Genomic DNA, 15,680 nt, shown 5'->3' with positions numbered 1-15,680 from the left:
AGTAGTGTACAACCGTACAAACGTGCATGAATTCGACCGAATCTAATAAAGGGGCGGTTCTAGATTTACTGTAAAGCTGGACACCACTTAAATAACATCATATTTACAGCATATTAATGCAGTAGTTGACTCAAAAAATGTGTTATTAATTACTCAGTCATCTCATTCCACATCCACATTCAGTGAATAAGCCATTTCAGTCTGTTCCTCACACAAAACTATTGAGTGTTTCGAATGGACTAGTTTTATGATGATTTATGGTGTCTTTATGATGCTTTTAGTCCATTTTGGAGCTTGAATGCACAAAATGTTTTCACTGAATGTAAAAAGCAGCGTGGACATTCTTAAAAACATCTCCAATGTTCTATAGAACGTCACACAGGTTTTGAAAGACATGGTGAGTAAATGATGAAACCTTTTAGAACTTTCATTGTTGGAAATGTTCATTTTCAACTTTTTTCATTGGTGAACTATTCCTGTTATCAGTCATGGGAGTTTATGAGAGCTCGATTTGGTGTTAAGATGTTCTTAGTACCATTTGAGACATAATATTTAAAGAAAGAGAAATTGTCATAATCTTGAAAAACTTTTAAGAAATTATGTTGAAGAAAAAAACATGGGCTTGATATGTTTACTATATCTGAGCTACCGAGTAGACACACACACACACACACACACACACACACACACACACACACACACACACACACACACACACAACCTCTGTCAAACACACAGTTATGGAATCAGTGCATATACAGTAGAAATAAAGAGCATTTGGAAAACTGTACAGATTTTGTTGAATGTTCATGCTGGCAGAGGCATTGAATTTCTTCAGATATTTGACCTAATGTCATTCATTCACACACACCGCACGCACAAACATGTAAACACTTTCCTGGACAGAATGTTCAAGAGAACGTTTGGCTACCAAAGATGAGTCTCCCGGATCTCTGAGATAATGTTACTGGCTTTCTTGAGGGCCTAAAAGAGGAGGAGTCAGAAAGAGCAGCATTGGTAACACAAAGGACACTGCATAAAAAAAACTCATCACTGTTGGGCTGAAACCTTGAATCTCCATATTTTGTCTATTTCTTCCATAAATCATTACTATTGGTTACCCTTTACATCCGTCTATGGGTTTTGCAAACATTTAACCAATGAAACCCTTTAAAAAGAGCTTGTGACTAAACCTCTTAACTCCATTTGATCCTCGAACTGTCGATAAAACTCCTCATAACTCTGCCACACGCATTTTGGACCGTCTCTGCTTGTTTGCAATGCAAGGATGAAGACACAACATGTCTATAAAGGCTAAAGCTTTCTGTATTTGAGAAGCAGATTAGAGTGTCTTAGTCTAGCATTTTCTGTCAAGTTATAGTCTTAAATAGCCTGTGTAACACTTGATCTTTTACAATAAGAGAAAAAAACAACACAGCGTTTAATTTTTAAAAAATACAGTGTTTTTTTTTTCATTTCTTGAAAAGTAGCAGTTTTGGACATACAAGGTTTCTGCCCGACAGCGACGATGTTCATTTTTGGATCACACTCATACCTAGCAGTGTTGTCTATCACAAGTACCTGCATAAGTAACAATCAGTGTTGGAGAGTTTAGAACTAAAAGTGTGAAACAACTAACTTCACTATGTTTTTAGTTATCTGTATGCTGTAGTTACATACCTATTCTAAACGTATTAATGTCCTCACGGCATGCAATGGATAAGACATGCTAGCGGTTTGTTTCGAAACAATTAACCAACCGTCCAAAAAGTGATTTTACTGAACTTACGAACTACTTATGTAAACGCCACAATAAAAGTACAGAATAAAGAAGTAATAAGATCTTGGTTGATGAGTAATGATCTTCCAGCGTATCAGCTGTGCGCTCCTATTCTATGGCGCATGGTAAATCAAGACTTTTTTATTTAGCCATCAATTTAACCAACAAGGCAAACACTGCGTCATGATCGCGATGCGTTCGGATCCCGGAAATCCTATAGCTTTAGCCAAGCTGCATGTCACGTCACTACGTGATCTATGCATTGTCTTTTGTTGTGTTTGGGCTCGTTCCAGACCAACTGCTCTAAATAAAGATATGCAATCTACTATGGTTTACTAATGTTTCACGAAATTACAAACCAAAACATGGCACAAAAACTTCCTGTGCATTCTGTCTACACATGCGTCTGTGGCGCTTTTTCATACAAACACTTGGTATAGTTTGGTCTCTAACTGAAACAAATATATTCAACGACATATACACAATTCTGTCTGTTATGTACTATGATTTTACAGATCACATTTTCATGAAAAGCAGTTATTTTTTCACGCTATGAAAATAGAGCACTCCTAATATGTTAGCAAATTTAAATGCACTTATGAACTGATGGCCATATTCCCTATATTCACTGTAAAGCGCTTCTAGACTTTTACACACCAGCTATCAAGTGCATTGGATTGGAAGAGGTGTCTCATTTTTAAAAGTCGGACTACTGTTAACTTGACATGGCATCTCAAACTGCCCAAGACCGTCTGAATGTGCATGGCTGTAGTGGCGGTGCTGTAGATGGGATGAATTTAAAGACAACTGAACTTTTGTGAAAGTACAAACAGCCTGACTAAAGCACAGCAGACTGTCAGCATACTAACTGAAGCACTGCTGCGAAATACAAATAACCATAGTAAAAATTATTTCAAGATTTGCAAACGATTTTCCATTTATTCCCGGTAAAATTTCATCTTTAAAACACTCATAAATTATACTATATTGTATCAGATATAAGTTGGTTCAGTTAAATACTATAACCATATTGCATCTGATTAATAGGTGCATAACATTGCAAACATAAATAAATGCAAAAATAAATGCAAACATTTAAGTTTTGAATGTTACTGTGGGTTATTACCATGTTATTACTACATTTAGCCCATTTTTGTAAGAAAAATGAAATATCAAATAAACAAAAACATAATCTGAGAATTAACAGTATCAACTGAAATCCATAGATTGAGCAAAATTCATTTGCATTTATACTTGTGAATCTCTTTTGATTGGCCCATTTGCAAAATGTGGTTCCTGTAATAAAATATATGTATTTTTCAGATGTTTTTACAATCTCTTCACACCTGCTTTATGAGGCGTACATGTACACGTACCTCCAGCATCTGTGCAACCTCTGTGCGCTGCTGAGCAGTTTCCTGAGACTCGATGAGCAGTTCCTGTAGAAGACGCTGTTTGTAGAGCTGGCCGACCAGCTCACTCTGCAAATGCTCTTTCACAAAATTCACCAGGAAATGCATCACCGTCTTTGGCACACTGCAGAAAAAAAAGAAAAAAAAAAGATCAGATGCTCGTGGTCACTCAGTAGTTAAGTCTCCCACACACACAGGTGCTGACCTGTCCTGGATGCTCTTGCGCACGATGAGGAAGTAGCACTTGATGAGCCGTTGGATGACCTCGCAGTCCCTCTGCTCTCGAGTGCTTAGTTTGCGGGATACCGGCACGGCCTACAGAAAAATATCCAAAAGTTGTTGTTCTTTCCTGGTTTTTCTTCAAATGTGCAGGTACAGTTGGCTTCTGTACTTCTGAGATAGCAAAGCCATACCGTGTCCAACAGGTTGATGGCTTTGGTGGGGCTTCCAAACCCAGGCACGGGGCCTTTCTCCTCCGACGGCATCTTCTCATTCTTCCATCGCTTCCCTCCATCCCCTGACTCCGCCTGCGAAAGAGACGATAAAACAAAGACTAATCCTGTGTGGATTTGAAGAGAGAGAGAGACGGAGAGAGAGAGTTTTAGTACCTGCTGGCTGTTGACAGATGCAGAAACTTGGGCAGCGTCTGTGAAATCAGGATGTTTGGTGTTTATATAGGCCAACTCGATTGCAACAAGATTATGAACCTGAGAAGAAGTAAACACATCCCATGAGCTAACATGATGACACATTTTCAGAACTAGCCAAAACTGTGCTCTGAATGTGACATGCGCAAAGGATTTTTGATTTTTGATATACGGTGGTTGGACAATGAGACCGGAACACAGGTTTCACGCCTATATATGTGCAGCCTGGCCAATCTTCACTTATTTTACATTCCTTCAGTAAGAGCAGAGTGTGAAGGATGATTAGCAGAGCAATAGCACAGATGTACATCAAATATTGCAATCCACATGATATAATGGGAGACATATCAGAATTCAAAAGAGGGCAAATTGTTGTTGCACATCTCGCTGGCTCATCTGTGACCAGGGGTCTCATTTATAAAACTGTGCGTAGGAACCTTACTAAAAGTGTACGTGCGCCCGAAAGCCAAAAATGGCGTACGCAAAATAATATTCGGATTTATAAAACCGTTCGTACGCCAGAACCTGCGCAGAATACACTTTATAAATCCCAGTCAGCGGAAGATTGTGCGCACATGCGTCTCCTCCCCGAAATAACCATATATGGAGCTTACAACGCCTAGTTTTACTATGCAGATCCTCATCTGCATATCATTTGCATATGATTATTCATCCACGTGATAACGTTTAACGGTACAAGACACATTACATTAATAAAAATCAAGCAGTTGCCTATCCTTGCCTTGTTTTTGAATACATAAATCAAATAGTGTAAAATACATTTCAGAGAAAGTTTTTCTCAATCTTTTCCACTGGCCGAATTGTATTTTTAATTGATACTTTTAATGGAAACAGATAGTCCTTGGGCATTATTTGCACGAAACTATTTTCTCAGACAATCTGGTATTATCATGATAAGCAGTTATCTCTGTCGTTAAAACATTAAAACAAAGCATGCCAGAGGAAAAGTGTTCAAAAACACTGCATTAACAACAAATATTTCTATTGACTGAATTTGAATATAAAAATGTTGTAACTTCTCAGTAATGATTTCATGTTTAAGTGCTTAACTCCATTAGTTTAAATCATTATTTTATTTATTTAAACTGTTATTTGCGTCAGTTTCACTAAACGGCCCAACGCGCTCGCTGACGCGGACATTTAAGAAGGAATGGATATTTGCTTCAAGTGGCAGGCTTGGTGAGTGAAATTATATTTGTATTATCTTTCTGTATATGTTAAATTTTCTTTAGATTTTCTGTCTAAAAGTGACCAAAAAGACACTTAACTCCAGCTCACCATCGGTGTCGCCAATTCCCTTCTGCTCCAGAATGTGCGTACGCACGGCTCAAAGTTTGCTTAAAGGTGCGCACATTCTCCCGTCAAGTTTGTTTTTTATAGATCACAACCTTTGCGTGGGAACTGGCGTACGTACGTTTCCAGCCCCGTTTTGTGCGTACGCACGCTTTATAAATGAGACCCCAGGACAGCAAGTCTTTGAGGTGTATCGAGAGCTATGGGATGCAGGGTAATGTCGGTATACCACCATCCAACAGGAGTAACTGTCGACACAAAGGGAAGCTTCTGAAAGGGATGTCCAGGTACTAACCCGGACTGTATCCAAAAATCATAAAACCACAGCTGACTAACTCACTGCAGAATTCCACTGAGTCAATATTGATGGTCGTGCTGAAATAGCCAAACCTTTGGTCACTCGTGCCAATGCCAAACGCTGGTTTCATTGGGTCCAACAGTGCAAATCTTGGACTGTGGACAATGTAAAACATAAATTGTTCTCTGATGAGTCCACCTTCACTGTCTTTCTCACATCTGTGGGAGTTACAGAGTGGAGAAGACCCAAAGAGGCTTCAATAATTTGAATAAATACTTTAAATATTTTAATTAAAATAATTGTAATAATTTATTTTAATTTAGCAAAACTTAATCATTTTATTTAACGCTTGCCTAACAACATCCTTTAGTCAAGTCTGTATTCAAAATACAGCATGGCCTTGAGTACATTATTGCTTACATATATTCAATACTGACGGATACCAATATACTAACTGCATGAAACACATTTGGTACTGTATTATTGAAGTATTTTTGATTTTATTTTTTACATTTATACATTTTGGTCCATTATCATTTTGATGTTTCTGCTGTTTTCATCATGTCCAAGTACATGTCTTAATTGTAATTAGGTTACTGTAATACAAGTCCTCGAGGATCGTGTAAGTTAGTGTAGGTGCAGCCACAGGCACGTTCCTACCATCTCATTGGTTATGGGCAGACGTTTCCTGAGTAGGCTGGTAACCACCTCCACTATTGAATCATGTAGTTTGGGAAACCGCAAAAGCTCCTTTGGACATAAACAAACACACATACAGTACATATGACAGGTTAGTTGTCAATTATTTAAAACATTATTATACAGTGTCCTTGTTACATATGTTACATGTACTTACCGTAGTGATAACAGTAAATTATGCATAATTACATGCAACTAACCCTCAACCAAATCATAATCCTACCCTAACACTGTAGTAAGGACATGTAGTTAATTAATATTACTCAGTACTTAAATGTATAAATACATTGTAACAATGACACCTTAAAATAAAGTGTAACCCATTTTTACACTTCCTATGTGAAGGAGTAAAGTATAATATTCTCCCAACACCTTTCCGAATAGTATGAGCATCAAATCTGTTCCCTTCAGCACACGTTATGACATTAGATTTACGTATATAATAGAGGAAAGCGAAAAGAATGTTTAATGTAAAACAAATGTACACAGTGAAGGCAGCAGGACAGAGAAGATAAGAGCAGAATGAGGAGAGAATCCTAATGCCGGCTGTCCTGAGCCTCTGTGTCAATCTGTGAAGACTGCTTTCACTCTCCTCTTCACATTCTGAAGAAATTCTGAGCTATAAGGGCTTGTCAGGGAAAACAGAAATGTCTTAATTGTTTGACATACAGTAATATGCAGACACATTCTAACATTCAGGTCGCAACGCTTCCTTCATTGGTCACTCAGAACATTTATGGAAATTGAGCCACAGAATGAGTCACTCGAAAATAATCACGGTATTGACGGCACAACAACATTAGCATCTAACTAGGCTGGGGTGCATTTCCCGCACAATGATGTAACTCACTGCTAATCCACCATAGTACGATGCATTATTGTAGAAAATTAACTAGTTAGTCACGACTGTTTCCTGAAAACGGTCTGAACCACGTTAGTTTAATAACAGCCTATAAGACTGTTGTTAATGACGTGCTATTGTGCAAACAGCAAATCGTTTAACTGTGTTGGTAATGTCAAAATATGCGATCATATTTGGCTTCTGGTGCTTTTGGGAAACGCACCCCTGCATGATATTGAAAAAATAAATAAAAAATGTTACTCAATTATGTGATATTCATTTTTTCTGTGATATGAAAAACTATTTTAAAAGAATGAATGGATGGGTGGGTTGGTGTTTGTGGATGGGATGGGATGGATGGATAGATGGATATTACTTTATGCAAGACTTTATTCCTAAGTGTGAAATACATTTAGGGCTTGACAGTTTACGGAAATTTTGGGTGTTCATACCTGTACTTGGGTTTAATCTTTATAAGAACCAACTCAAACCGTAAGTGAACCATAAAGTTTAAAAAACATCTCTCTGCTTGAGTTTTCATAGGCCATATTCACTTTGTTTTTGAGCAATTCAATACGACTATAAAATAATTATTATTATGATTTTGTGATTATTAAATACATTGTAATAAATTATGCTGTTGTACTGTGAAATCGAGTAATACAATTCATTTATTTCACTTTAAAATTACAATACTAACATGTACGTCTTAATATCTTCATTTTCAACTGTTATATCATCAAGCATTTATTTTGACAGGTTGCCGACAAATAAATAAATGAGCTATCAGTTTGAAGACACTGTATATTCATTTAGACGTGTGCAGCTCACAGCGTCTCAGAGTCACAGTAAACCAAGCAGTTCTGAGACTCTGAACTACACGTGTGTAAATGACACGATTCACTCTGAAACCGCTAGCACGTACGTTTACTTAAAGCCCAGCCTCATGCACGATTTGACAATCTGACTAAGCCATATTGCGTTTTCCTCCCGATATTCCGCGAAGCCCTACTAACTACCCAATGAATGTGTATAAAGCACTGATAGGAGAGTTAAGGTTTAAGATTTGAAGACTGGCTACACTACCTAATATTCCATTTCCTGTTTTTTTCTGCATCAAATATTAAAAAGCAGTGAAGCACCTGTGTGCTGTAGGCAGAGCAGTGCTGGATGATCCTCTGAAGTTCCTCGTGTACGAGCTCCACACAGCGCATGCTGGGCTCCTCCAGTCGCTTGATCTGTTTCTTCACCAGCAACTCAAAGCTGACCTCAGGAACAAACAGCGCTGGCCGAGGACCCTACATCCATCACAACGACCAAACACAAACCAAAACACAATTAGTCTACATCCGTGAAGTGTTTCCACAACTTCTGACCAATGATTTTCCATTGCTTTTCCAGCTCTTCTACTAGATAAGGTGTAATTTAATAGCGATTGCACTCACAAAGTGCAATTTATATTAGAAGTAATATTTTAGATTTACGCAAAACAAATATAAACACTACCAGTCATCATTTTGAAAGTTAGATTTAAAAAAAAATGTTTTCTGAAAGAAGTCTCAGCTGCATTTATTTGATTAAAATTACTATAAAAACAGTAATATTGTGAAATATATTTTACAGTTTAAAATTACAAAAACAGCTTAATATTTTTTGTGGAAATCATGATACATTATTTTCATGATTCTTTGATGAATAGAAAATTGAAATGAATATCATTTATTTGAAATAGAAATCTTATGTAACATTACAAATGTCTTTATTGTCACTTTTGATCAATTTAATGCATCCTTAAGTATAAAGAATGAATCTATTAATTCATTATTAATTCAATCAGTATTCATTTGTTTTTACTCTTACTTACCCCAAACTTCTAAATGCTAGTGTATCGCACTTTTTTTTACAAAAATATTAAGCAGCAAAAACTGTTTTGAACATTGATAACATGGCCTAAAATAACACTTGCCAAGCGCCAAATGCGTGTAAAAATCGGCGTTAGCGAGTATATTAAACAGTTTATGTCGCCAATTGGCCGGTAAAATTTTTAGCAATTCTAACAATGCAATGTTGTGAGAATATTAATGTGAACAAACGAGAATGGCACTCGGGACAGTTGACGTGCCAATTTAGCAATTCAAATATTCGCAAATAAGCGCAAGAAGAAGCGAAAGGGGACTCAATTCGTTACTCGTTACCGAAGTTCGTGTCTCAGAGAGCACGCGAATACTGAATTGAGCCCTCTTTCACGTCTTCTTCCACTTGAACAGACATATTCAAACTAAATTATGTCAAAAGGCCCATCTTGGCAAGTATCCTCATAAACATATTCAGTTATATCTTAAGTGCACTTAAACAGTTGAGAAAGAAAACAAGTGCATCAGTATATTGGATCCGTGCATTAGCTCTTAAAGTGACAGCAGCCTAATAGTTCTGCTGCCGTGTTTTTAATGTTAATCAAACAACATAAGAGAAAGATCACTCACTTCTCTGAATAACTTTTGTAAATATAATTAGGATTTTTTTATTTATTTATATTACTGATAATAAGAAATGTTTCTTGAGCAGCAAATCAGCATATTAGACTGATTTCTGAAGGATCATGTGACACTGAACACTGGAGTAGTGATGCTGAAAATTCAGCTTTGCCTCACAGAAATAAACTCCATTTTAAAATATATTCAAATAGAAAACATTTATTTTAAATTGCACTAATATTTCACAATAATACTGTTTTACTGTATTCTTGATTAAATAAATGCAGTCGAGCACAAGAGACTTCTTTCAAAAAACCCAAACTTTTAAACAGTAGAGAACACACTAGATTTTTCAATTAATTTTAAATATATTATTTATTAAGAAATTATTGTATTAATTTTTAAGATTTATGTAATGTTTGGAGGCTTTGAATTCACACTTTTAAAATTCTAGGTTGTCCGTGACTGTGGGAACCTTGAAAAAGCTATCTGAACCAGCATTTATTTGCGGTTTCTAAAACTCTTCATGTCAAGGACATGAATATGAAGCTTTAAACCATAATTTTGTGTCTGTTTGGAAAATAACAGTCATCATTTGGGCAATTCGTTTTGGTGACCCTTATTTACTTTTAAGAAAGTGAGCAAAGTACTGTATGCTTATCTATACACACACACATGCATGCATAAACATATAAATATTATACCGTAGCGTTTCGAATAGCTGTGAGAATATCTAGCTCAGTGAGTCCTCCCAGTGGGTCAATTGACTGCAGGGTTCTTCCAAATGTCTCGTGGAATATATAACAGATCCGAGCTCCTCCACACCTACAATAAACAAATGCTCACACAGTCAGTCAGTCAGTCCATGAAAATGTAAAATCATGCAGCACTTTTGGACATCACAGCCTTGTTGGCACGTTCACACATTCACACAGGCCTGGAGTCAAACCCAACCGTCCAGCCAGAAAAAGTCAATACAAGGCACTTAATTAATCGATAGCTGGTGTGGACTTAGCCAGATATGAGAGATGAACAGCATTTCATCCAACAGTGAACAGGGTGTAAATAAGGAGTTGGGCAGACTTGAGGATTATCTGTCTGTCAAATTCAGCCAAGCAGACCAAAGTAAACATGGTGTGCTTGATATCTGTCATGAGTTTCAGTGCAAAAATGACAGACTGAGACGCTGCTGAAGTCACTGAAAAAAGGATTCAGCAGGAATGTAGCCCTGGTAATGACAATATGTCAAACTTGATAACATGGTGCAAGATGGCAACCTGAAGTAAGTGGCTCCACAGACCACAGTTAGGATTTTTGTACTCAAAAAAAGGCAAAAGCTTTCTCTGATCACAAGCTCAAACCTAATTGGCTGGCTTTGTGCAATTTCTTTGTGTCTACTGTTGTATTGAAGTTACAAAGAAATGGCCAATGCTTACTTTTAATTGGGCCAAAAAGGAAAAAGCCTTTTCAAAATCACACCAAAAACGACACGATTGTAAACAGAAAGCACAGAAAGAAGGAAACATTAACATACATGGATTTATATTTTGAAAGAAAATATATTTTTATTTCATGCTGACTTTAAAACTTTGTTCCCGGTATAGATATACAATGATTTTATTCTTTGAAGAGCCTATTTCCTTTGTTATTTAGTTTTAGTTTTCTAGGAAATAAATTGAGAGAAGCACTTGGAGAAGAATTTTCACCTTCAAATTTTTTTCCACCCTGGCTGCAATCAATCAATCAATCAATCAATCAATCAATCAATCAATCAATCAATCAATCAATCAATCAATCAATCAACCAATCAATCAACCAATCAACCAATCAAACAACCAATCAAATAACCAACCAATCAAACAAACAATCAACCAATCAACCAATCAATCAACCAATCAACCAACCAACCAACCAACCAACCAATCAATCAACCAATCAACCAATCAAACAACCAATCAATCAACCAATCAACCAATCAAACAACCAAACAACCAAACAACCAACCAATCAAACAAACAACCAATCAACCAATCAATCAATCAATCAATCAATCAATCAACCAACCAATCAAACCAATCAATCGAGGGCATATGAATAATAATAAAAAAATAACGATGTGCACGGATAAATCATTTATAATAAACACTGCAACATTCTGTAAAACAAAAATGTAATTGTCAATTTTGATTTCATGGTGACTTCAAATGAACTTGTAAGTTCTGGCTCAAGTACTCACAATTCAGAGGTCTGGATGTGCCTGGCAGTGCCTTCGATGGTGCTGCAGTAGTCGGTGGCAAACTTGGTGACGATCTGCAGCAAGGTGGCGCTGTGGTCTTCCACAGGCTGCCCGTAGCTGTTGAGTCGGGACTGGTACTGGGCGGCGAGCACCGTGACTCGTGTCTTGAGCTCGGGGAGGCAGTCTCTGATGTGATGCATTAGCAGTCGGCTCAGGGTGCGAGCCAGGTAGCGAGAGCCGCAGCGGGAGGCTAATGACGGGTAATGGCGCTGAAGAAACGCCTGCTCGTCTTTGCTGGAGTCAGTGAGACTCTTTTGGGTGTTCAAGTCATGCTGGCTCCTGGTGAAGTAAAAAAAGATTGAACAGCGGATCAAAGCCTGCAACATTTTAAACAGGAGTAGGAAAGCACCAAGGCGAATCTGAACTCACTCTCAACAACATGCTTTCATCTAGAAGGTTTTAGGCAGAATATACACTACCAGTCAAAAGTTTGGAAACATAAACATTTTTGGTTACACTTTAATTTAAGGTGACGTAGTTACATTGTACTTACTCAAATAAGAAAGAAAAAAAGTCGGCACACCATGGCTCCAAATAGAGACTCACACACAGGTGGTAACGCTTCGAGCACGTAGGCTGAAGAATCGTCTGATGAAGAGCCTACGTGCTCGAAGCGTTACCACCTGTGTGTGAGTCAATTATTCAATTTTTTTGGAGCCATGGTGTGCCAACTTTTTTTTTTTTTTTATAAATTTTGTTGTCAAGCACCCAATTTGAGCAACATATTGCTTTGCCTTGGATGTGCGTGCTTTGGATCTGATTTTACTTAAATATGTACTAAGTAATATTAATAAAGTGCATGTACTTACTATAGAGTTATAGTTAGGGTTTGGTTTAGGGTTAGTTACTTGTAATTATTCATAATTTACTGTTATTACCATAGTAAGTACATGTAGTAGTGTAGTGTAGTGTAACTACGTCACATTAAAATAAAGTGTAAAATAAAGTCTCTTATGCTCACTAAGGCTGCATTTATTTACTCAAAAATACACAGTAAAAACAGTAATATTGTGAAATATTACAATAAAAAATAAATTTCGATTTTTATAAATTGTAAAATGTAATTTGTATTCCTGTGATTAAAGCTGAATTTTCAGCGTCTTCAATATCCTTCAGAAATCATTCTAATATGCTGATTTGCTGATCAATAATCATTTCTGATTAATATCAATGTTGAAAACAGTTTTAGAGGCATTTTTTGTGGAAACAATGAGACCATTCAAACATTTGTGCTAAGATAAAAAAAAAGAGAGAAAATAATAACTCAAGGATGCATTAAATTGACAGTGAAGACGTTTATGTTACAAAAGATTTCTAATTAATAAATGCTTTAATAAATGCAAATAAATTCTGTTCATTAAACTTTCTATTTGTCAAAGAATCTGAAAAAAGTATCAATTTCCACAAAAATATTAAGCAGCACAACTGTTTTTATCACTGATAATAATAAACAGAAATGTTTCTTGAGCAGCAAATCATCATATTAGAATGATTTCTGAAGGATCATGTGACACTGAAGACTGGAGTAATGATGCTGAAAATTCAGCTTTGATCACAGGAATAAATTACATTTTAACATACATTCAAATAGAAAACAGTCATTTTAAATTGTAATAATATTTTGCAATATTACTGTTTTTACTGTATTTTTGATTAAGTAAATGCAGCCTTGGTGAACAGAAGAGACTTCTTTTTTTTAAAGTAATTTTTCCAAACTTTTGACAGGTATTGTATGTTTCAACTGCTGTTTATGACTTCCACAATCCTCTATGTGTGACTCAGCTGTAGGGTGAAAACATAAAAACAACTTCTATTTACAGTTATTGGTTATCTCTACAACTTTTTTGGATTTGTTCTAGATCATTGATGCTTAAAACAAAATAATCGTTTTTTTTTTATGCAATTAAAACACCTATTATACATAATATACTGTTTTATTGTAAATAAATCTTATTATACATTAATATGTTATGTGTGGGGGGGTTATGTGTAACATTATATTAGATCCGTGCATTAGGTCTTTATATAACAAACCTGCTTCTGTCAGTGTCATTAGTGTTAATCAAATAACAAAAGAAACAGGGAATTCTTTTGACTGCTCTTGACTGAAGAACTTCTGTAGCTTTAATAATAATCTATTTATTTGCAATGAATACACGTAAGACATTTTTACATTTGATAATAATCATAATTAAATTTCTGTAATATTTATTACTTGAATGCTGATAAAGGGGGTCCTATTATGCCCTTTTACGAAGTCTTTTTTGGGGTGTACTAGAATATGTTTCCATGCTTGATTGTTCAAAAAACGCATTATTTTTCCCATATTTTACATTATTATAGCTCCACTCTCCCCAGTCTGGCTACGATGTTATCCACCATTTAATCGTGATATTTGTCAGAAAACTAATTACGAGCAGTAATCGATCACAAAACCATGTTTAACTTTCCTGAGGAGCGGTGAACAGCCTTACAAAAGCGAGAGCTAACAAAAGCAACAGAAAACAAGCTGTTCTCCATAAAATGTGCAGCGGACAGATAAACGTTGCGGTTTTAATGTTCAGGAACTAAGTTATAACTCCTTTAAGTTCATCAACCTTAGGAAGGTCAAACAAATGAGTTGTGGAAAAAACAGCGTCTCTTTGACAGCGATAGCACGTTCTTCTCTAATGCAGCTCAGCCAGGACTCGTCCGCTTTTTTGCGTTTTCCGTGGGCGGGGATTATTTAAATGACAAACATTGTGATTTCAATGAATCAAAAAATCGAATCAAAATGAATCAATGAATCAAAAAAAAAAAAAAATCGCATTGCAGTCCAAACAAGTCATTCGTTGTAGTTCTTGAAAAGTGGATTCTGTTAAATACAATATCTCTCTTTGGAGTGGACTTTGAGCTTTGTAACCTTGCAGATCTTTTTTATGCTCAAACAGCAACATTACACACTAACTTAAGTTGAAAAAGTGAAAAAGCAGAATAGGACACCTTTAAATGGATGAAAAAAAAAAAAAAACACTGTTCTTTTCATTTGTTTCTTATACTGTATTTGTTCTACTGGTTGTTATTTGCATCTTTGTTCTTATTTTTAATAACAAAGATCAAATAACAAATAACTATATTGTGATTAGTAATATAGTACTTATTATTAATAAAAGAAGTGGAGAAAAAGATGCATCGTGGTGTATCAAGAAAGGTTTTATAATCTAAATGTTACCCTCTGAATCGTAATCAAATCAAATAGTAAGGCAAGTGCAAATCCACAACTTTATTTGATTTGATAAAAAATTAGGTAAAAAAAAAGAAAATGATGAAATGATATTAAAATTTAAAAGGAATTCTATTTTAGTGTATTTTATTCCTGTCATGTCAAAGCTGAAATCATTCTAATATGATGATTTGGTGCTCAAGAAATATTATTATCAAAGTTATGTAATATTTTTGTGAAAACTGTAACCTTTTCAGGATACTTTGATGAAAGTTCAGAACAGCATTTCTTTGAAATAGAAATATTTTGTAACGTTATACATGTCTTTACTTTCACTGTTGATCAATTTAACTTAATAAATGTATTAATTTCTTTCAAAACAACAACACAAAACTTACTGACCCCAAAGTTTTGAATGGCAGTGTATGAAAAGAGGTCAAAAAAGAGGTCATTTCAGAGATAGAGCAAGTCAAAGCACATTTGGACAGTAAATCTACTGTTTACAGAGTTACTATGGGTTTCATGTTGACTTTAAATATAGAGATTGTTGGCATCATTAGGCATGTATTGTTCTTTGACAAATGAAAGTGTCTTCAGCTCTTTCCTTTTAGTCAAAGTGAATTTCTAAAACATTCTGCAGTGCATTTTTACAGGATAGAGGTGAGCTGAAAATTGTTAGTATACTGCCCACTACTGGAAAAGAAGGAGCTTCTCCCT

At 35.8% G+C, this 15,680-nt stretch overlaps 1 protein-coding gene across 4 annotated transcripts in view; it reads right to left on the bottom strand.

Annotated features, from left to right (window-relative positions):
* Window positions 1-460: 460 nt before the first annotated feature.
* LOC311278635 (dynamin-1-like protein) overlaps window positions 461-15,680 on the bottom strand; it is a 31,741-nt gene continuing 16,521 nt past the window's right edge. For 3 of the 4 annotated variants that reach the window (XM_084389614.1, XM_084389615.1, XM_084389617.1), the window contains 9 exons: window positions 11,702-12,040; window positions 10,170-10,290; window positions 8,134-8,289; window positions 6,112-6,201; window positions 3,801-3,899; window positions 3,606-3,719; window positions 3,398-3,507; window positions 3,157-3,316; window positions 619-984 (listed from right to left, as the gene is read on the bottom strand). In XM_084389614.1, coding sequence (XP_084245740.1) covers window positions 928-984; window positions 3,157-3,316; window positions 3,398-3,507; window positions 3,606-3,719; window positions 3,801-3,899; window positions 6,112-6,201; window positions 8,134-8,289; window positions 10,170-10,290; window positions 11,702-12,040 — 1,246 coding nt within the window. In that variant the 3' untranslated portion in view covers window positions 619-927. Of the gene's footprint in view, window positions 985-3,156; window positions 3,317-3,397; window positions 3,508-3,605; window positions 3,720-3,800; window positions 3,900-6,111; window positions 6,202-8,133; window positions 8,290-10,169; window positions 10,291-11,701; window positions 12,041-15,680 lie in introns of all 4 variants that reach the window. The other variant, XM_084389616.1, reaches the window with a different exon arrangement.

Source organism: Rutilus rutilus (assembly GCF_951802725.1).
Source record: "Rutilus rutilus genome assembly, chromosome: 19".
NCBI lineage: Eukaryota > Metazoa > Chordata > Actinopteri > Cypriniformes > Leuciscidae > Rutilus > Rutilus rutilus.
This window is presented reverse-complemented; position numbering and strand designations above follow the sequence as displayed.